Source organism: Nerophis lumbriciformis, linkage group LG29 (genome assembly GCF_033978685.3).
Source record: "Nerophis lumbriciformis linkage group LG29, RoL_Nlum_v2.1, whole genome shotgun sequence".
NCBI classification, from domain to species: domain Eukaryota; kingdom Metazoa; phylum Chordata; class Actinopteri; order Syngnathiformes; family Syngnathidae; genus Nerophis; species Nerophis lumbriciformis.
The window spans coordinates 26,710,387-26,735,000 of record NC_084576.2 but is presented as its reverse complement, the minus strand read 5'-3'; the positions used below and the strand labels follow the sequence as shown (position 1 = coordinate 26,735,000).

The window sequence follows — 24,614 nt, the reverse complement described above, 5'->3', positions numbered from 1 at the left end:
TCAAAGTCTTTAAAATACATTTTAGCCCTTTTAGGGGGTGTTGTGTTCAATTGTTCACGTGTGCCTAGTGAAGTAACAGGTGTGTAAGTAAAATAGTGAACTTTAAGTAAGAAAAACTGAATCTCCCCGTTTCAAATCTTTAAAATAATTTTAGCCGCCCTTTCTTTGAAAAGCAGCACTTTTGGGGGGTACAGCATTCGACTGTTCACGTCTACCTAGTGAAGAAACAGGTGTGTAAGTAAAATAGTGAACTTTAACTAAGAAAAAACTGAATCTTTCTGTTCAAAGTCTTTAAAATACATTTTAGCCCTTTTAGGGGGGTGTTGTGTTCAATTGTTCACGTGTGCATAGTGAAGAAACAGGTGTGTAAGTAAAATAGTGAACTTTAAATAAGAAAAAACTGAAACTCCCCGTTTAAAATCTTTAAAATACATTTTAGTCGACCTTTCTTTGAAAAGCAGCACTTTTGGGGGGGTACAGCATTTGACTGTTCACGTCTACCTAGTGAAGTAACAGGTGTGTAAGTAAAATAGTGAACTTTAAATAAGAAAAAACTGAAACTCCCCATTTAAAATCTTTAAAATAATTTTAGCCGACCTTTCTTTGAAAAGCAGCACTTTTGGAGAGGTGCAACATTCGATTGTTCACGTCTACCTAGTGAAGAAACAGGTGTGGATGTAAAATAGTGAACTTTAAGTAAGAAAAACTGAATCTCCCTGTTTCACGTCTTTAAAATACATTTTAGCCGACCTTTTTTTTGAAAAGCAGCACTTTTGGGGTGTACAGCATTTGACTGTTCACGTCTACCTAGTAAAGAAACAGGTGTGCATGTAAAATAGTGAACTTTAAATAAGAAAAAACGTAATATTTCCGTTTCAAGTCTTTAAAATACCTTTTAGGGGGTTGTTGTGTTCGATTGTTCACGTGTACCTAGTGAAGTAACAGGTGTGTAAGTAGAAACAGGTGTGTAAGTAAAATAGTGAACTTTAAATAAGAAGAAACTGAAACTCCCCGTTTAAAATCTTTAAAATACATTTTAGCCGACCTTTCTTTGAAAAGCAGCACTTTTGGGGGGGGGGGGTACAGCATTTGACTGTTCACGTCTACCTAGTGAAGAAACAGGTGTGGATGTAAAATAGTGAACTTTAAGTAAGAAAAACTGAATCTCCCTGTTTCACGTCTTTAAAATACATTTTAGCCGACCTTCTTTTTGAAAAGCAGCACTTTTGGGGGGGGTACAGCATTTGACTGTTCACGTCTACCTAGTAAAGAAACAGGTGTGCATGTAAAATAGTGAACTTTAAATAAGAAAAAACGTAATATTTCCGTTTAAAGTCTTTAAAATACCTTTTAGGGGGTTGTTGTGTTCGATTGTTCACGTCTACCTAGTGAAGTAACAGGTGTGTAAGTAAAATAGTTAACTTTAAGTAAGAAAAATTTAATCTCCCCGTTTCAAATCTTTAAAATAATTTTAGCCGCCCTTTCTTTGAAAAGCAGCACTTTTGGGGGGTGCAGCATTCGACTGTTCACGTCTACCTAGTAAAGAAACAGATGTGCATGTAAAATAGTGAACTTTAAATAAGAAAAAACTGAAACTCCCCGTTTAAAATCTTTAAAATACATTTTAGCTGACCTTTCTTTGAAAAGCAGCACTTTTGGGGGGGTACAGCATTTGACTGTTCACGTCTACCTAGTAAAAAAAACAGGTGTGCATGTAAAATAGTGAACTTTAAATAAGAAACAACTTAATATTTCCGTTTCAAGTCTTTAAAATACCTTTTAGGGGGGTGTTGTGTTTGATTGTTCACGTCTACCTAGTGAAGAAACAGGTGTGTAAGTAAAATAGTGAACTTTAAGTAAGAAACAACTTAATATTTCCGTTTCAAGTCTTTAAAATACCTTTTAGGGGGGTGTTGTGTTTGATTGTTCACGTCTACCTAGTGAAGAAACAGGTGTGTAAGTAAAATAGTGAACTTTAAATAAGAAACAACTTAATATTTCCGTTTCAAGTCTTTAAAATACCTTTTAGGGGGGTGTTGTGTTCGATTGTTCACGTCTACCTGGTGAAGTGTATCTAAAATAAACTACAAATAATACACAAGCAAACGGGCGTTTCTTAGCGTCTTCCGAGTTTTAGCCGACATTATTTTTAAAAAGCAGCACTTTCCGGCGGGTGCGGCAGTCGATTGTTCGCGTGTGCCTCGCAAAGCGTCGCAACGGCGTGCAAAACAGTGTTACTTCAGCTGCAAGAACCGCAAACGAGCTCGCCGTTTCAAGTCTTGAAGGTACGTTTCAGCCGGCGACTTCCCGTTTCGTGTATTTCACGTGAAACATTTCCTTCAGAGCTCTTGCCAATTTTTGGGTGGAACTCGACCTTCTTGAGCTGGTAGAAATAAGCAGGGGCGTCCATGATGTAATGTATGAAAGTAACGGTGGAAGTTAAGGACAGGAAAGTAGAATCACGGTTTAGGAAGAAGAAGAAGAAGGATGTAAGACAATTGTACAACCAATCACCTCACAGCGTCCACCTCCAGGCCTCAGCCGGGCACCAGCACCTTGTCTATGGCGTACTGTAAACGGTCCCAGTTCTTCCAGAACACGGTCAGGAAGAAGACCCCCAGGACGGTGGCGACCACGTGGTGCCGGCTCCTCATCAGCGGGGCGGCGAACTTGGCGGCGGTGGAGACGCAGACCAGGATGACGGTGACGAAGGCCAGCATGATGTTGATGCTCCGCCCCAGCAGCACCCGGGCGTCGCCGCTCTCCAGCTGCACCGTCTGCTGCTGGTGCTGCTGCTGCAGCTCCAGCTTGGACACGCGCGTCTGACACGACTCCAGAGCTTCCTGCGGATCAGGCGGGGAGGGATTTGGAGCGCGTTTTTTTTTTTTTTTTTAAAGGACCGTGGGACGTCTCCGTGGTCTACCTGGATGTCGCGGGCTCTCTCCAGGGCCTGGTAGGCCACCCTCTCCTCGATGCTGGCCAGCTCTTGCTTCAGGTCGGCCATCTCGTGCTGGTGGAGCTCGGTCAGGTCGTTCAGTTGGTCCTCCAGGCGCTCGTACCTGAAACACCACCTTTTTAATCACGCAACACATCTACAAACCCCAAAACCAGTGAAGTTGTCATGTTGTGTAAATAGTAAATAAAAAACATCCATCCATCCATCCATCCATTTTCTACCGCTTATTCCCTTCGGGGTCGCGGGGGGCGCTGGAGCCTATCTCAGCTACAATCGGGCGGAAGGCGGGGTACACCCTGGACAAGTCGCCACCTCATCGCAGGGCCAACACAGATAGACAGACAACATTCACACTCACATCCACACACTAGGGACCATTTTTAGTGTTGCCAATCAACCTATCCCCAGGTGCATGTCTTTGGAAAAACAGAATACAAAAAATTAGCAAATACTTTTCAACTCATATTCAATTGTCCAGACAGACCTGGACTAAAGGCAGGCCAGTCTAGTACTCGCACTCTTTTACTAGGAAGCCAGAATGTTGTAACACGTGTCTTGGCATCGTCTTGCTGAAATAAGCAGGGGCGTCCCCGATAACGTTGCTTGGAAGGCAACTTTTGTTGCTCCAAAACCTGTATGTACCTTTCAGCATTAATGGTGCCTCCACAGATGTGTAAGTTACCCATGTCTTGGGCACTAATACACCTCCATACCATCACAGATGCTGGCTTTTTTTTTTGCCCCTATAATAATCCGGATGGTTCTTTTCCTCTTTGTTCCGGAGAACTTGACGTCCACAGTTTCCAAAAACAATTTGAAATGTGGACTCGTCAGACCACAGAACACTTTTCTACTTTGCATCAGTCCATCTTAGATGAGCTCGGGCCCAGCGAAGTCGGCGGCGTTTCTGGGTGTTGTTGATAAATGACTTCCGCTTTGCATAGTAGAGTTTTAACTTGCACTTACAGATGTAGCGACCAACCGTAAATGTAAATGTAAATGGGGTATACTTGTATAGCACTTTTCTACCTTCAAGGTACTCAAAGCGCTTTGACACTATTTCCACATTCTCACACACACACACAAACAGGCCCTAACCGCGACCCATCAGGAGCAAGGGTGAAGTGTCTTGCTCAAGGACACAACAGATGTGACGAGGTTGGTAGTAGGTGGGAATTGAAGCAGGAACCATCAGGTTGCTGGCACAGCCACTCTCCCAACCGCGCCACGCTGTCCCCTAAGTTACTGACAGTGGTTTTCTGAAGTGTTCCCCAGCCCATGTGGTGATATCCTTTACACACTGATGTCGCTTTTTGATGCTGTACCGCCTGAGGGATCGAAGGTCACGGGCATTCAATGTTACGTGCAGTGATTTCTCCAGATTCTCTGAACCCTTTTGATGATATTACGGACGGTAGATGGTGAAATCCCTAAATTCCTTGCAATAGCTGGTTGAGAAATGTTGTTCTTAAACTGTTGGGACAATTTGTTCACGCATTTGTTGTGGGCGGGGTTGGGGAGGGGGGGGGGGGGGGGGGGTAGCGGGGGTTGTATATTGTAGCATCCCGGTAGAGTTAGTGCTGCATGGGATTCTGGGTATTTGTTCTGTTGTGTTTATGTTGTGTTACGGTGCGGGTGTTCTCCCGAAATGTGTTTTGTCATTCTTGTTTGGTGTGGGTTCACAGTGTGGCGCTTATTTGTAACAGTGTTAAAGTTTATACGGCCACCCTCAGTGTGACCTGTATGGCTGTTGACTAAGTATGCCTTGCATTCACTTGTGTGTGTGAAAAGCCGTAGATCTTATGTGATTGGGCCGGCAAGCAAAGGTTTATTGGCGCTCTGTACTTCTCCCTACGTCCGTTAAAAAGTCATACATTTTACTTTTTGAAACAGATACCGATAATTTCCGATATTACATTTTAAAGCATTTATCGGCCGATAATATCGGCAGTCCGATATTATCGGACATCCCTAGTTCAAACGCAATTTGAGTAGGGGTCCCTGGCCTGGAGCAGGTTGAGGACCCCTGATCTGGACCACCAACCTGTATCGCTCCTCCTGCAGCGCTCGGTTAACGACTCCATAATCCCTCTTGAACTGGGCTTTGACCTCCTCCATGTCCTCCTCCAGCTGGTTCTGCGCCTCCTTAATCTCCCTGGCCTCCTCCAGGCCCAGCACCAGCCTGTTGTGGGTCTCGCCCGGCACCGCCTGCTGGCCCGGGCAAGGTCCGGGGCCCCGCATCCCCGCCGAGAGCCCGTTGCTGTCCGCCGAGTTGGAGGCGCTGACCAGGGAGCACTCGTCGTCGCTGGGGTACTTGGACTTGCCCACCAGCGAGGTGCTGCTGCTCAGGCCCTTCCCTCCCGCCGTCTCGGCGGGCAGCGGCGGGGAGGCGTCCATGGAGGTCTTGAGGTGGGCGATGTTGTCGGCGCTGCCGAACTTGTTCCTGATGAGGTTGGCGAACTCCCGGGGTTTGCTGAAGAAGAACGGCGGCGAGAGAGAGACGCCGGGTCCGATGGTCTTGATCTTGTCCATGGTGGGGTGGCGCCCGCTGCCCGTCATGTCCCTCAGCAGCTCCCGGCGAGACTCCCTGGGTATGGTGCTGTGCTTGGGCGGCGAGGGGTTGAGGTGGACCTCGCTGTCCCTCATCTTGCGGTAGTACTGCTCCAGCTTCTTCTGCATCTGGGCGATGTTCTGCGCCGACTTCTGGTTCTTCTTCTCGAACACCTGCTTGATGCGGCCCACCTGCAGCTTGTCGGCGCTGTTCATCAGCTTCAGGTACTCCACCAGGTTCTCGTCCTGCGCCGTCTTCTCGATCTTCAGCTGCTCCGTCACCTTCAGGATCTTCTGCTGGAGGCTGTCCACGCAGGAGCGGCTCCGCTGGAACTCCGGGGGCCCGGAGGAGGACGAGGGCGCGCCGTCGCTCAGGTCCAGGTCCAGGTTGTTCTCCGACAGTCCCCGGCGCATGGAGGCGGGGGGGCTGGGGAAAGACCCGTCGGCGCTGCGGTCCTGCATGGTGGAGGAACCACATCACGTCAGACACTCGCATGTTACAACTCAATAACTCCAGTGGTTAGTTGATACCAGCTACTAACATGGTGATATCAAGTCTAGCTAGAGTGATACCAGGTGCTAACATGTTGATATCAAGTTTAGCTAGACTGATACCATGTACTAACATGTTGATATCAAGTTTAGCTAGAGTGATACCAGGTGCTAACATGTTGATATCAAGTTTAGCTAGACTGATACCATGTACTGACATGTTGATATCAAGTTTAGCTAGGGTGATACCATGTACTAACATGTTGATATCAAGTTTAGCTAGGGTGATACCAGGTGCTAACATGTTGATATCAAGTTTAGCTGGACTGATACCATGTACTAACATGTTGATATCAAGTCTAGGTAGACTGATACCATGTACTAGCATGTTGATATCAAGTTTAGTTGGACTGATACCATGTACTAGCATGTTGATATCAAGTTTAGTTGGACTGATAGCATGTACTAACATGTTGATATCAAGTTTAGCTAGACTGATATCATGTACTAACATGTTGATATCAAGTTTAGCTAGAGTGATACCAGGTGCTAACATGTTGATATCAAGTTTAGCTAGACTGATACCATGTACTAACATGTTGATATCAAGTTTAGCTAGAGTGATACCAGGTGCTAACATGTTGATATCAAGTTTAGCTAGACTGATACCATGTACTGACATGTTGATATCAAGTTTAGCTAGGGTGATACCATGTACTAACATGTTGATATCAAGTTTAGCTAGGGTGATACCAGGTGCTAACATGTTGATATCAAGTTTAGCTGGACTGATACCATGTACTAACATGTTGATATCAAGTCTAGGTAGACTGATACCAGGTGCTAACATGTTGATATCAAGTTTAGCTAGACTGATACCATGTACTAGCATGTTGATATCAAGTTTAGTTGGACTGATACCATGTACTAGCATGTTGATATCAAGTTTAGTTGGACTGATAGCATGTACTAACATGTTGATATCAAGTTTAGCTAGACTGATATCATGTACTAACATGTTGATATCAAGTTTAGCGAGAGTGATACCAGTTGCATACATGTTGATATCAAGTTTAGCTAGGTTGCTACCAGTTACTAACATGTTGATATCAAGTTTAGCTAGGGTGATACCAGGTGCTAACATGTTGATATCAAGTTTAGCTAGGTTGCTACCAGTTACTAACATGTTGATATCAAGTTTAGCTAGGGTGATACCAGGTATCAACATGTTAATATCAAGTTTAGCTAGACTGATACCATGTACCAACATGTTGATATCAAGTTTAGCTAGACTGATACCATGTGCTAACATGTTGATATCAAGTTTAGTTACGGTGATACCAGTTGCATACATGTTAATATCAGGTTTAGCTAGAGTGATACCAGGTACTAACATGTTGATATCAAGTTTAGCTAGAGTGATACTAGGTGCTAACATGTTGATATCAAGTTTAGCTAGACTGATACCATGTACTAACATGTTAATATCAAGTTTAGCTAGAGTGATACCAGGTTCTAGCATGTTAATATCAAGTTTAGCTAGAATGATACCATGTACTAACATGTTGATATCAAGTTTAGCTAGGGTGATACCAGGTGCTAACATGTTGATATCTAGTTTAGCTAGGGTGATACCATGTGCAAACATGTTGATATCAAGTTTAGTTAGGGTGATACCAGTTGCATGCATGTTGATGTCAAGTTTAGTTAGGGTGATACCAGTTGCATACAAGTTAATATCAAATTTAGCTAGGGTGCTACCAGTTACTAATATGTTGATATCAAGTTTAGCTAGACTGATACCATGTACTAACATGTTGATATCAAGTTTAGCTAGAATGATACCATGTACTAACATGTTGATATCAAGTCTAGCTAGACTGATACCATGTACTAACATGTTGATATCAAGTTTAGCTAGGGTGATACCAGGTGCTAACATGTTGATATCTAGTTTAGCTAGGGTGATACCATGTGCTAACATGTTGATATCAAGTTTAGTTAGGGTGATACCAGTTGCATGCATGTTGATATTAAGTTTAGCTAGGGTGATACCAGGTACTTTAATATCAAATTTAGCTAGGGTGCTACCAGTTACTAACATGTTGATATCAAGTTTAGTTAGGGTGATACCGGTTGCATACATGTTGATACCAAGTTTAGTTAGGGTGATACCAGTTGCATACATGTTGATATTAAGTTTAGCTAGGGTGATACTAGGTGCAAACATGTTGATATCAAGTTTAGCTAGGGTGATATCAGGTGCTAACATGTTCATATCAAGTTTAGCTAGGGTGATACCATGTACCAACATGTTGATATCAAGTTTAGCTAGGGTGATACCAGTTACTATCATGTTGATATCAAGTTCATCTTGGGTGATACCAGTTGCGTACATGTTGATATCAAGTTTAGCTAGGTTGCTACCAGTTACTATCATGTTGATATCAAGTTCCTCTTGGGTGATACCAGTTGCATACATGTTGATATCAAGTTTAGCTAGTGTGATTCCAGGTTCTAACATGTTAATATCAAGTTTAGCTAGGGTGCTACCAGTTACTAACATGTTGATATCAAGTTCAGCTAGGGTGATACCAGTTGCATAAATGTTGATATCAAGTTTAGCTAGGGTGATACCAGGTACTAACATGTTGATATCAAGTTTAGCTAGTGTGATACCAGGTTCTAACATGTTAATATCAAGTTTAGCTCGGGTGCTACCAGTTACTAACATGTTGATATCAAGTTCGGCTAGGGTGATACCAGTTGCATACATGTTGATATCAAGTTCAGCTAGGGTGATACCAGTCGCATACATGTTGATATTACGTTTAGCTAGGGTGAGACTATGTGCTAACATGTTGATATCAACTTTAGCTAGGGTGATACAGGTACTAACATGTTAATATCAAGTTAAGCTAGAGTGATACCAGGTTCTAACATGTTAATATTGAGTTTAGCTAGGGTGATACCAGGTACTAACATGTTCATATCAAGTTTATCTAGGGTGATACCAGGTACTAACATGTTCATATCAAGTTTATCTAGGGTGATACCAGGTACCAACATGTTAATATCAAGTTTATCTAGGGTGATACCAGGTACTAACATGTTCATATCAAGTTTATCTAGGGTGATACCAGGTACTAACATGTTCATATCAAGTTTATCTAGGGTGATACCAGGTACAATCTAGGGTGATACCAGGTACTACTCATATTTGTACATATCCTATTTGCTGATGCTGTTCTGTTGTTGTTGTTGTCTCCGTCTTGTGCAAAATAAGTCAATAATAAATGGGTAATGATGTTTAAAGTGCAATATCAATGCTGATGATGTGCATTTATCGGAAAGAAGAACGAAGGTTATGGCAAGCAGAAAAATCTTTATTCCAACCGTCGTCCCTAAAATACGTATTGAGGATAGAGAAGTGTGTTTTATACGATTACTCGATTCATCGAACAAACTAATCAACACAACTCGATTATTAAAATATTCAAATTCTTTGGATTTTTGTCTAAGACAGTACTTTGTAAACAATCATGGAAACACAACAAAACAAGTAGAAAATAGACATTTTGATCATGCAAGTATCAATCCGGTACTGATACTACCTCTGGTATCTGTGCGATCGATATTAGGGGTGATCCACGCACTCCGCCCTATGGTCAGAGTGCACGCTGTGGATTGCAGAAACTACTACTTGCAACACAAAAGACGGCACTTGATTTCTTTGAGTCAATAGAAAGTCTGCTTACAACCCTCACACTAATGACCACATTTTAGATAACGGACATTTTAAATATCAAATAATAATAATAAATAATAATAAATAATATCTGATCCGGATTTCAGATAACAGCCACTATTAAATATCTAATAATAATAAATAATATCTGATCCAGTTTGCTTACAACCCTCACACTAATGACCACATTTTAGATAACGGCCATTATTAAATATCTAATAATAATAATAAATAATATCTGATCCTGATTTCAGATAACAGCCAATTTTAAATATGTAATAATAAATAATAATTAAAAAAAAACATCTGATCCAGTTTGCTCACAACCCTCACACTAATGACCACGTTTCAGATAACGGCCATAATTAAATATCTAATAATAATAAATAATTTCTAATCCTGTTTGCTTACAACCCTCACACTAATGACCACATTTCAGATAATGGCCAATATTAAATATCTAATAATAATAATAAATAATTTCTAATCCTGTTTTCTTACAACCCTCACACTAATGACCACATTTCAGATAACAGCCATTATTAAATAGCTAATAATAATAAATAATGATAAATAATATCTGATCCTGATTTCAGATTATTATTAAATATGTAATAATAATAAATAGATGAACAATATCTGATCCTGATTTCAGATAACGGCCATTATTAAATATCCAATAATAATAAATAGTATCTAATCCTGTTTGCTTACAACCCTCACACTAATGACCACATTTCAGATAACGGCCATTATTAAATATCTAATAATAATAATAAATAATATCTGATGCAGATTTCAGATAACAGCCACTATTAAATATGTAATAATAATAAATAATATTTCATCCAGTTTGCTTACAACCCTCACACTAATGACCACATTTTAGATAACAGCCATTATTAAATATCTAATAATAATAAATAATATCTCATCCAGTTTGCTTACAACCCTCACACTAATGACCACATTTTAGATAACAGCCATTATTAAATATCTAATAATAATAAATAATATCTCATCCAGTTTGCTTACAACCCTCACACTAATGACCACATTTTAGATAACGGCCATTATTAAATATCTAATAATAATAATAAATAATATCTGATCCGGATTTCAGATAACAGCCACTATTAAATATCTAATAATAATAAATAATATCTCATCCAGTTTGCTTACAACCCTCACACTAATGACCACATTTTATATAACGGCCATTATTAAATATCTAATAATAATAATAAATAATATCTGATCCTGATTTCAGATAACAGCCAATTTTAAATATGTAATAATAAATAATAATAATATCTGATCCGGTTTGCTCACAACCCTGACACTAATGACCACGTTTCAGATAACGGCCATTATTAAATATCTAATAATAATAAATCATTTCTAATCCTGTTTGCTTACAACCCTCACACTAATGACCACATTTCAGATAACAGCCATTATTAAATAGCTAATAATAGTAAATAATGATGAATAATATCTGATCCTGATTTCAGATAACGGCCATTATTAAATATGTAATAATAATAAATAATGATGAATAATATCTGATCCTGATTTCAGATAACCGCCATTATTAAATATGTAATAATAAATAATATCTGATCCAGTTTGCTCACAACCCCCACACTAATGACCACGTTTCAGATAACGGCCATTATTAAATATCTAATAATAATAAATAATTTCTAATCCTGTTTGCTTACAACCCTCACACTAATGACCACATTTCAGATAACAGCCATTACTAAATATCTAATAATAATAATAAATAATTTCTAATCCTGTTTGCTTACAACACTCACACTAATGACCACATTTCAGATAACGGCCAATATTAAATATCTAATAATAATAATAAATAATTTCTAATCCCGTTTTCTTACAACCCTCACACTAATGACCACATTTCAGATAACAGCCATTATTAAATAGCTAATAATAATAAATAATGATAAATAATATCTGATCCTGATTTCAGATTATTATTAAATATGTAATAATAATAAATAGATGAACAATATCTGATCCTGATTTCAGATAACGGCCATTATTAAATATCCAATAATAATAAATAGTATCTAATCCTGTTTGCTTACAACCCTCACACTAATGACCACATTTCAGATAACGGCCATTATTAAATATCTAATAATAATAATAAATAATATCTGATGCAGATTTCAGATAAGAGCCACTATTAAATATGTAATAATAATAAATAATATTTCATCCAGTTTGCTTACAACCCTCACACTAATGACCACATTTTAGATAACAGCCATTATTAAATATCTAATAATAATAAATAATATCTCATCCAGTTTGCTTACAACCCTCATACTAATGACCACATTTTAGATAACGGCCATTATTAAATATCTAATAATAATAATAAATAATATCTGATCCGGATTTCAGATAACAGCCACTATTAAATATCTAATAATAATAATATCTCATCCAGTTTGCTTACAACCCTCACACTAATGACCACATTTTAGATAACGGCCATTATTAAATATCTAATAATAATAAATAATATCTCATCCAGTTTGCTTACAACCCTCACACTAATGACCACATTTTAGATAACGGCCATTATTAAATATCTAATAATAATAAATGATATGTCATCCAGTTGCTTACAACCCTCACACTAATGACCACATTTTAGATAATGGCCATTATTAAATATTTAAATAATAATAATAAATAATATCTGATCCTGATTTCAGATAACAGCCAATTTTAAATATGTAATCATAAATAATAATTAAAAAAAATATCTGATCCAGTTTGCTCACAACCCTCACACTAATGACCACATTTCAGATAACAGCCATTATTAAATATCTGATAATAATAAATAATTTCTAATCCTGTTTGCTTACAACCCTCACACTAATGACCACATTTCAGATAACAGCCATTATTAAATATCTAATAATAATAATAAATAATTTCTAATCCTGTTTGCTTACAACCCTCACACTAATGACCACATTTCAGATAACGGCCAATATTAAATATCTAATAATAATAAATAATTTCTAATCCCGTTTTCTTACAACCCTCACACTAATGACCACATTTCAGATAACAGCCATTATTAAATAGCTAATAATAATAAATAATGATAAATAATATCTGATCCTGATTTCAGATTATTATTAAATATGTAATAATAATAAATAGATGAACAATATCTGATCCTGATTTCAGATAACGGCCATTATTAAATATCCAATAATAATAAATAGTATCTAATCCTGTTTGCTTACAACACTCACACTAATGACCACATTTCAGATAACGGCCAATATTAAATATCTAATAATAATAATAAATAATATCTGATCCGGATTTCAGATAACAGCCACTATTAAATATCTAATAATAATAAATAATATCTCATCCAGTTTGCTTACAACCCTCACACTATTGACCACATTTTAGATAACGGCCATTATTAAATATCCAATAATAATAATAAATAATATCTGATCCGGATTTCAGATAACAGCCACTATTAAATATCTAATAATAATAAATAATATCTGATCCAGTTTGCTTACAACCCTCACACTAATGACCACATTTTAGATAACGGCCATTATTAAATATCTAATAATAATAAATAATATCTCATCCAGTTTGCTTACAACCCTCACACTTAATGACCACATTTTAGATAACGACCATTATTAAATATCTAATAATAATAATAAATAATATCTGATCCTGAATTCAGATAACGGCCAATTTTAAATATGTAGTAATAAATAATAATAATAAATAATATCTGATCCAGTTTGCTCACAACCCTCACACTAATGACCACGTTTTAGATAACGGCCATTATTAAATATCTAATAAAAATAAATAATTTCTAATCCTGTTTGCTTACAACCCTCACACTAATGACCACATTTCAGATAACAGCCATTATTAAATAGCTAATAAAAATAAATAATGATAAATATCTGATCCTGATTTCAGGCAACGGACATTATTAAATATGTAACGATAATAATAATAATAAATAATTATATATATTATCTGATGCTGATTTCAGATAACGGCCATTATCAAATATGTAATAATAAATAATAATAAATAATATCTGATCCAATTTGCTTACAACCCTCACACTAATGACCACGTTTCAGATAACGGCCATTATTAAATAGCTAATAATAATAATAATAATAATAATAATAATAATAAATAATGATAAATAATATCTGATCCTGATTTCAGATAACTGCCATTATTAAATATATAATAATAATAAATATCTGATCCAGTTTGCTTACAACCCTCACACTAATGACCACATTTTAGATAACGGCCATTATTAAGTATCTAATAATAATAATAAATAATATCTGATCCGGATTTCAGATAACAGCCATTATTAAATATCTAATAATAAAAAATTATATTTATAAATAACAACTCATCCTGTTTGCTTACAGCCCTCACACTAATGAACACATTTCAGATAAGGGCCATTATTAAATGTGTGTGAAGCAAGTAGAGCGTACACATGGAATGTAGGTCAGCCATAATGTCAACGCCGCTTGGGGAGATCCCTTGGCCGGTACACATGTGTGTCAATTAAGTTGACCAGGACAAAGAGATGGAGGAAGTGAAAGCAGAAATATTTCATCTGGTCAACTGTCTGAGACAGGAATGAAGTCAAAGAGGAAGCAGAGAGAACTAAAGGAAGGGTCCAGCATGCATCTTCCTTAGTCCGGGTGTCACTAGAGGGCACGGTCTCAGCACCACCAGTCCAACAAAAATGGTCGTCTAATTTGTATGTACTGTAGTTGTAATAACACTCATCATGATCAATATTAAAGTGACTCACTCCATGGACAGTTGTTCGTCTGGTCCAGCTGGCCGGGGACGTTTCCTGTTGATTTTGGGTAAGCACTCCATTTATGTCGAAATAGCTTGTCTCCAAGTTCCTTATTTATAGCCTCAAAATCACGTTCATCTCACTCACAGCTTCAAAAGTATAAGGTTGTGAGTCCTCATTTGTCCATAAATAGTCGCCTTTGTTGTCTGTTACCAAGTCTGCCATGATTAGTAAACACTCGTGTTTGATTCCGAAAGTAGGAACACACATGTTGCCAGAAGTCAGACGTGTTCCTATGGAAACAGAAATCAATATGCGGAAAAAAAATCGGTCCTGGAAATGATTAAAATGATCAAAGTACGGTAAATATTGTAAATATTACATATTGTTATGGAAGTGTCTGTTACTACATTATATATATACTTACAGTGTGTATATTGTACATATTACATATTGTTATGAAGGTGTCTGTTACTACATTATATATATATACTTGCAGTGTGTATATTGTACATATTACATATTGTTATGGAGGTGTCTGTTACTACATTATATAAATACATATATACTTGCAGCGTATATAAAACATATTACATATTGTTATGAAGGTATCTGTTACTACACATATATACACACACATATACATGTGTAGTAACAGATATCTTTACAAGGTTTCCCTGCTCGTTAGGGGATTTAATTTTTTCCTGACCTAACATATATTCCGCTCTATCCCGGTATTGAGCACTGCATAAAGGATAAACCACAGAAAACCTTGACTAATTTTATATATATATATATATATATATATATATATATATATATATATATATATATATATATATATATATATATATATAAATACTTGCAGTTATACATATTGTTATAAAGGTGTCTGTTACTACATTATATATATATATATATACTTGCAGTGTGTATATTGTACATATTACATATTGTTATGAAGGTGTCTGTTACTACATTATATATATACTTGCAGTGTGTATATTGTACATATTACATATTGTTATGAAGGTATCTGTTACGACACATATATACACACACACATACATGTGTAGTAACAGATATCTTTACAAGGTTTCCCTGCTCGTTAGGGGATTTAATTTTTTCCTGACCTAACAAATATTCCGCTCTATCCCGGTATTGAGCCCTGCATAAAGGATAAACCACAGAAAACCTTGACTAATTGTATATATATATATATATATATATATATATATATATATATATATATATATATATATATATATATATATATATATATATAAATACTTGCAGTTATACATATTGTTATAAAGGTGTCTGTTACTACATTATATATATATATACTTGCAGTGTGTATATTGTACATATTACATATTGTTATGAAGGTGTCTGTTACTACATTTTATATATACTTGCAGTGTGTATATTGTACATATTACATATTGTTATGAAGGTGTCTGTTACTACATTTTATATATACTTGCAGTGTGTATATTGTACATATTACATATTGTTATGAAGGTGTCTGTTACTACATCATATATATACTTGCAGTGTGTATATTGTACATATTACATATCGTTATGAAGGTGTCTTTTACTACATCATATATATACTTGCAGTGTGTATATTGTACATATTACATATTGTTATGAAGGTGTCTGTTACTACATTATAAATATACTTGCAGTGTGTATATTGTACAAATTACATATTGTTATGAAGGTGTCTGTTACTACATCATATATATACTTGCAGTGTGTATATTGTACATATTACATATTGTTATGAAGGTGTCTGTTACTACATTATATATATACACTTGCAGTGTGTATATTGTACATATAACATATTGTTATGAAGGTGTCTGTTACTACATTATATATATATACTTGCAGTGTGTATATTGTACATATTACATATTGTTATGAAGGTGTCTGTTACTAAATTATATAGATACACTTGCAGTGTGTATATTGTACATATTACATATTGTTATGAAGGTGTCTGTTACTACATGATATAAATACATATATACTTGCAGTGTATATTGTACATATTACATATTATGAAGGTGTCTATTACTACATCATATATATACTTGCAGTGTGTATATTGTACATATTACATATTGTTATGAAGGTGTCTGTTACTAAGTTATATATATATACACTTGCAGTGTGTATATTGTACATATTACATATTGTTATGAAGGTGTCTGTTACTAAGTTATATATATATACACTTGCAGTGTGTATATTGTACATATTACATATTGTTATGAAGGTGTCTGTTACTACATTATATATATATACTTGCAGTGTGTATATTGTACATATTACATATTGTTATGAAGGTAGCTGCATCTTTCAAGTGTTTTTTAATCACCTTTAAAATCGTTAAAACATTTAAAAAAAATTGTCTCTCATAATGATTGTGAACGATAGGCACAATTTCCCCCCCAAAGAAGTGCAGTTCCCCTTTAAGGTTTTGCTGGGCCTTTTTTCTAAGTGCCAGACACATCAAGGCCCTTACTGACCACACACTGACACATGACCGTCAGCAGCGTTACAAATAGCACCGTTGGTGCTTTAACAAAACTATCTTTTATGGGATTGCAATTAATAGATGTTAGATTTAAAGTGCAGTATAGACCTTCTCTAGCTCGCAGATCCTCACTCATGTTTGAACAATTCTAAAAAGGTTCACTATGGCTCCCGGGTGCAACAATTCGTCAACATTGTTGGCAAAAATTGATGACAAAATTCGTTGCAAATGAAGTAATCACTCCGCTTCACTTTTTTCAACATTTTGTTATCTTACAGCCTTATTCCAAAATGGAATGAATTCATTTTTCTCCTCAAAAATTCTACAGACAATACCCAATAATGACAATGTGAAAATATGTTTTGTTAACGTTTTGCAAATGTATTAAAACTATAAAAATCACACAAGTATTCACAGCCTTTGCTCAATACTTTGTTTTTGTATTAAAACTATAAAAATCACACAAGTATTCACAGCCTTTGCTCAATACTTTGTTGATGCACCTTTGGCAGCAACTATTGTTTATCTGTTTTTTATCCAGTGCTTTCATGCTTTTATTTCTATTTTTATCTGTTTCTGTTTTATCTAGTGTTTATCTAGTATGTGTCATGATTTTATTTCTATTTTAATTAATTATATATTCTAACTTTCTATTTTTATTTTTATACTTTGTAGCACTTTGAGATTTTAACAAAAATTCATTATTATTATTATTATTATTATTATTATTATTATTACAGCCCCAAGCTTGGCACACCTATCTGTGGGCAGTTTCACCCTCTTTGCAGCACCTCTAAAGAAAGCTCCATCAGGTTGGACGAAAAGCGTTCATCCAGGATATCTCTGTACTCAGCTGCATTCATCTTTCCCTCTATCATGACTGGTCTCACAGTTCCTGCCAGCACCATGCTGGCCTGGTGATGATGCCAAGCTTGTGGCCTCCTATTCAAATAAGACTTGAGGCCGGAATTGCAGCCAAAAAGGTGAATCAACAAAGTATTTAGCATAAGGCTGCGAATACTTATGTACATTTTCATCTTTTTATTTTTTAATAAATTGGCAGACAATTCTTAAAAACGCACGCACAACACTAAAGACTTTTAGCATAGCCGTATGTGGAATTAAACTACGGAATGGATTAAGTAAAGAAGTGAAACAATGTACTAACATGATCCACTTTAAGAAACTGTTGAAACTTCAAGTGTGTACAAAGTACAAAGAAGAAGAATACTGGTAAATGTCTTGGATTTGAGTTAAAAAAAAAAAAAAAGGAGATAATATTTACCTTATTATGAAGAAAACTGTTTTATTAACACTACACAGATTGTAATGTGTGAATGTGTACATACAGAGCACAGGGACTGAACTAGTGTTGTCCCCATACTGTTACCAAAATAATGTTGATACTTTTTGGTACTTTTGTAAATAAAGGGGACCACAAAAATGGCATTATTGGCTTTATTTTAACGAAAACTCTTAGGGTACATTAAACATATGTTTATTATTGCAAGTTTGTCCTTAAATAAAATAGTGAACATACTAGACAACTTGTCTTTTAGTAGTAAGTAAACAAACAAAGGCTCCTAATTAGTCTTGCTGACATATGTAGTAACATATTGTGTCATTTATACACCTATTACTTTGTCAACATTGTAAAGGACAAACTGTAAAAACTGATTATTAATCTACTTGTTCATTTAAAGTTAAAGTACCAATGATTGTCACACACACACTAGGTGTGGCGAAATTATTCTCTGCATTTGACCAATCACCCTTGATCACCCCCCTGGGAGGTGAGGGGAGCAGTGAGCAGCAGCGGTGGCCGCGCCCGGGAATAATTTTTGGTGATTTAACCCCCAATTCCAACCCTTGATGCTGAGTGCCAAGCAGGGAGGTAATGGCTCCCATTTTTATAGTCTTTGGTATGACTCGGCCGGGGTTTGAACTCGCAACCTACCCATCTCTGTGCGGACACTCTAACCACTAGGCCATTTACTGTTAATATCTGCTTATTTTCTATTTTAACATGTTCTAGCTACACTTCTGTTAAAATGTAATAATCACTTATTCTTCTGTTGTTTGGATGCTTTACATTAGTTTTGGATGATACCACAAATGTGGGTATCAATCCGATACCAAGTAGTTACAGGATCATACATTGGTCATATTCAAAGTCCTCATGCGTCCAGGGACGTATTTACTGAGCTTATAAACAATATATACATTTACAAAAAACAAAAGAAGATGTTGTGATTAGAGATGTCCGATAATGGCTTGTTCAATATTCAATGCAAAACTTGTTTGGGTCCCTATTAAAAGGTTCATTTGTTCAACCTTGGCCCGCGGCTTTGTTCAGTTTTAAATTTTTGCCCACTCTGTATTTGAGTTTGACACCCCTGATCTAAAGAGAGCCTTTGATACCATTAATCATTCAATTCTTCTAGATAAAATGGAAAGATATGGAATTAGGGGGCTGGCTGGTGACTGGTTAAAAAGTTATTTAACAGGGAGGGTACAGTTTGTAAAAATGGGTCAATTTTTATCTGATACTCTTGGCATTGCTTGTGGTGTCCCCCAAGGGTCCGTGTTGGGGCCAAAACGGTTTAATGTATATATTAATGATATGTTTAATACAGTGACGTGCAGTCACTAGAGGCAGGTGAGGCAGGGCCTCACCTGCCATCATGGAAAGAAAAAAAATGTAAAAAGAAAAAAAATTAATTAAATTGTTATATGTATGCAGTGATTATACTATAAAGTTATTTTCCATTTAACTTCACCAGTTTTAGATTATTTTTTATTCAAAATCGCTGAATTTTCACATTTGCCGTTCAAATACCGAGAAGAGACGGTGCGGTGAACAGCAGCCAGTTGAGGCACGTCACTCAGTGCCTCAACATGGACGGACTCGGCTAACTGCTGGCCTGCTGTGCAGTGAGACCGTATTGCTATATGAACTATATTATACATTTCCATAGTTTAGTTAGCTGAGGTATATAATGTACAGTGTATTTTGTCAACAACTGTATGTGTGTAACGTATTTCTTGTGCTGAGCGATCATAAAACTGCTGCAAAAGACGCACTATGTGAGGCCCCAGTAGCCCCGCCTCCTGCACCCCCGCCGTAGAATTGTTTTATCAACTAAAGCCCACACTTAAACTTTCCACGTGCAAGATTGAATCTATTTAAAAAAGTTATTTCATAAGAAGCCAAAAAGTGCAAAAACAGTAATGTTCGTGTTGGAGGAGTTGTGAATGACTGCAGGGCCACAACATTAGGTACACCTGCAGACTGCAGGTGTATCTAATTCACAACTCCTCCAACATGAACATTATTGTTTTTGCACTTTTTGGCTTCTTATTAAATAACTTTTGTAACCTATTTTTATGGGCTTTCCTATTTGTGATGTTAAGTTCCTGTTGTGCGCTGTTATACAGTATATGCCTTGAGCTCTTATTTTGAAGGCGCCAAGAGCGGAAGTGATGGCATGTTGTAGTGGAGCGGGGGTTTTTGAAAGAAGGTAAATAAAGTGGTCCTCGTGTAAACTGGAGCCTCCGTGTTTGTTATTTTGTAGTTTCATACAGTATAGGCGACATTTATAAACCCTCGGTTACACTTTTTTAAATAGATTCAATCTTGCACGTGGAAAGTTGAAGTGAGGGCTTTAGTTGTGGACTTCATTTATAAGTAAAGGTAAGACCATAATAAAGTTTTTTTTATTAAATGTGCTTTTTTGTGTGCTACAGTTTGTATGTGTAAAGTTAAAGTTAAGTTAAAGTACCAATGATTGTCACACACACACTAGGTGTAATGAAATGTGTCCTCTGCATTTGACCCATCCCCTTGTTCGCCCCCTGGGAGGTGAGGGGAGCAGTGGGCAGCACCGGCGCCACGCCCGGGAATAATTTTTGGTGATTTAACCCCCAATTCCAACCCTTGATGCTGAGTGCCAAGCAGGGAAGAATGCTGGTATGAGCTTTTAAACATAACCCGTTAACTGCTGCCAATCAAATGGTGAATAAGATACTCTTTAGGGTTCATATGTTTGTAAATCTGACTGTGATGAAGTCAGTGCCTCACCAGCCATCAACCTCACCGCACGTCACTGGTTTAATACATCCAAAGTGCTGAAATGTAGACTATTTGCGGACGACACAAATATATTCTACAGTAGTGATGACTATAATGATCTCATAAATACAGTAAACACAGAACTAAACTATAATAAATTCATAAAAGAAGCAAACTTCATGAATGTATTTTGTGACCAACAAGTATGTGCTCCAATCACAAAAATGAAAAATGTAGAAATGATTGGAAACTCAAGACAGCCATGACATGATGTTCTTTACGTGTACGTAAACTTTTGACCACGACCATATATCCATTATGTGTGGTAGTGATAAACATGACAGATATGAGTTATTAACAAAGGTAAATACATCAATGATGTACGTGGTGATCTAATTACACCTTTTTGTGTTTAGATTGGTGCCGACGTCACATTTTCACAACAACTGGCCAAACTTGTGTGCAAGAATGCGGTGAATAATCCGACTAAGTCTCACGCCCGTCCTCTTAATTGCCTTCACAGCCTTCCTTTTACACAAATACGCGCTTGCAGGACTTTCTCCCAGCATGCCTCGGGGTTTTCAGCTGGGAGCTCCGTCCCACAGCCCCGCCTCTCCTTCCAGGAACACTCCAGCCTTTCTGCCTCTCGCCAGAGACAAAAGGCCCACTTTGTCGCCTCGCAGCTAAGCTCTACCATGTGCGCCGGCGTCATGAAGACGGAGCGGCGCGCCGACCAATCAGCGGGCGCCTCCCGACGGCCTGCAGGCCAAAGCTCTGGTCTCGACAATCAGGTTCAAGCGTTCAACGTCCTTTGTGTGGAACCGGTTTGGTCACGTTTAACACGAGGAGCCTCGTGTCTTCTTCTAAGTTCATGTTTAAAGCTTCTGAAGTGACCTAAATCACTAATACACACCCAACACTTGCTTTAATGCAGAGTAACTTGTAGCTTAATGAGAGTAACTTGTAGCTTAATGGAGAGTAACTTGTAGCTTAGCTACATTTAATGGAGAGTAACTTGTAGTTTAGCTACATTTAATGGAGAGTAACTTGTAGCTTAGCTACATTTAATGGAGAGTAGCTTGTAGCTTAGCTACATTTAATGGAGCGTAACTTGTAGCTAAATGAGAGTAACTTGTAGCTTAGCTATATTTAATGGAGAGTAACTTGTAGCTTAGCTACATTTAATGGAGAGTAACTTGTAGCTAAATGAGAGTAACTTGTAGCTTAGCTACATTTAATGGAGAGTAACTTGTAGCTAAATGAGAGTAACTTGTAGCTTAGCTACATTTAATGGAGAGTAGCTTGTAGCTTAGCTACATTTAATGGAGAGTAACTTGTAGCTAAATGAGAGTAACTTGTAGCTTAGCTATATTTAATGGAGAGTAACTTGTAGCTTAACTACATTTAATGGAGAGTAACTTGTAGCTTAATGAGAGTAACTTGTAGCTTATCTACATTTAATGGAGAGTAACTTGTAGCTTAATTGAGAGTAACTTGAAGTTTAACTACATTTTATGGAGAATAACTTGTAGCTTAATGGAGAGTAACTTGTAGCTTAGCTACATTTAATGGAGAGTAACTTGTAGTTTAGCTACATTTAATGGAGAATAACTTGTAGCTTAGGTACATTTAATGGAGAGTAACTTGTAGCTTAACTACATTTAATGGAGAGTAACTTGTAGCTAAATGAGAGTAACTTGTAGCTTAGCTATATTTAATGGAGAGTAACTTGTAGCTTAACTACATTTAATGGAGAGTAACTTGTAGCTTAATGAGAGTAACTTGTAGCTTATCTACATTTAATGGCGAGTAACTTGTAGCTTAATTGAGAGTAACTTGTAGTTTAGATACATTTTATGGAGAATAACTTGTGGCTTAGGTACATATAATGGAGCGTAACTTGTAGCTTGATGGAGAGTAACTTGTAGCTTAATGGAGAGTAACTTGTAGCTTAGCTACATTTAATGGAGAGTAACTTGTAGCTTAGCTACATTTAATGGAGAGTAACTTGTAGCTTAGCTACATTTAATGGAGAGTAACTTGTAGCTTAGCTACATTTAATGGAGAGTAACTTGTAGCTTAGGTACATTTAATGGAGAGTAACTTGTAGCTTAACTACATTTAATGGAGAGTAACTTGTAGCTAAATGAGAGTAACGTGTAGCTTAGCTATATTTAATGGAGAGTAACTTGTAGCTTAACTACATTTAATGGAGAGTAACTTGTAGCTTAATTGAGAGTAACTTGAAGTTTAGCTACATTTAATGGAGAGTAACTTGTAGCTAAATGAGAGTAACTTGTAGCTTAGCTATATTTAATGGAGAGTAACTTGTAGCTTAACTACATTTAATGGAGAGTAACTTGTAGCTTAATTGAGAGTAACTTGAAGTTTAGCTACATTTAATGGAGAGTAACTTGTAGCTTAATTGAGAGTAACTTGAAGTTTAGTTACATTTAATGGAGAGTAACTTGTAGCTAAATGAGAGTAACTTGTAGCTTAGCTATATTTAATGGAGAGTAACTTGTAGCTTAACTACATTTAATGGAGAGTAACTTGTAGCTTAATGAGAGTAACTTGTAGCTTATCTACATTTAATGGAGAGTAACTTGTAGCTTAATTGAGAGTAACTTGTAGTTTAGCTACATTTTATGGAGAATAACTTGTAGCTTAATGGAGAGTAACTTGTAGCTTAGCTACATTTAATGGAGAGTAACTTGTAGTTTAGCTACATTTAATGGAGAATAACTTGTAGCTTAGGTACATTTAATGGAGAGTAACTTGTAGCTTAACTACATTTAATGGAGAGTAACTTGTAGCTAAATGAGAGTAACTTGTAGCTTAGCTATATTTAATGGAGAGTAACTTGTAGCTTAATGAGAGTAACTTGTAGCTTATCTACATTTAATGGTGAGTAACTTGTAGCTTAATTGAGAGTAACTTGTAGTTTAGATACATTTTATGGAGAATAACTTGTAGCTTAGGTACATATAATGAAGCGTAACTTGTAGCTTGATGGAGAGTAACTTGTAGCTTAGCTACATTTAATGAAGAGTAACTTGTAGCTTATTGGAGTGTAACTTGTAGTTTAGCTACACTTAATGGAGAGTACCTTGAAGCTTAGCTACATTTAATGGAGAGTAACTTGTAGTCTAGCTACATTTAATGGAGAGGAACTGGTAGCTTAATGGAGAGTAACTTGTAGCTTAGCTACATTTAATGGAGAGTAACTTGTAGCTTAGCTACATTTAATGGAGAGTAACGTGTAGCTTAATGGAGAGTACCTTGAAGCTTAGCTACAGTTAATGGAGAGTAACTTGTAGTCTAGCTACATTTAATGGAGAGTAACTTGTAGCTTAGCTAC

General features: G+C 36.6%; 1 protein-coding gene across 4 annotated transcripts in view; it reads right to left on the bottom strand.

Annotated features, from left to right (window-relative positions):
• The window catches only part of LOC133572003 (transmembrane and coiled-coil domain protein 3-like), a 48,062-nt gene that overhangs the window by 1,513 nt on the left and 21,935 nt on the right, over nucleotides 1-24,614 (bottom strand). Inside the window, exons 2-5 of one of the 4 annotated variants that reach the window (XR_012048609.1) lie at nucleotides 5,001-5,962; nucleotides 2,924-3,059; nucleotides 1,634-2,843; nucleotides 317-1,480 (exon numbers count right to left, since the gene is read on the bottom strand). Coding sequence is in view for 1 of the 4 variants with exons in the window: in XM_061924605.2 (XP_061780589.1) it covers nucleotides 2,538-2,843; nucleotides 2,924-3,059; nucleotides 5,001-5,962 (1,404 nt within the window). In the remaining 3 variants the exon portion in view is untranslated. Of the gene's footprint in view, nucleotides 1-316; nucleotides 2,844-2,923; nucleotides 3,060-5,000; nucleotides 5,963-24,614 lie in introns of those variants that run through there. The other 3 variants (XR_012048610.1, XR_012048611.1, XM_061924605.2) reach the window with 3 other exon arrangements.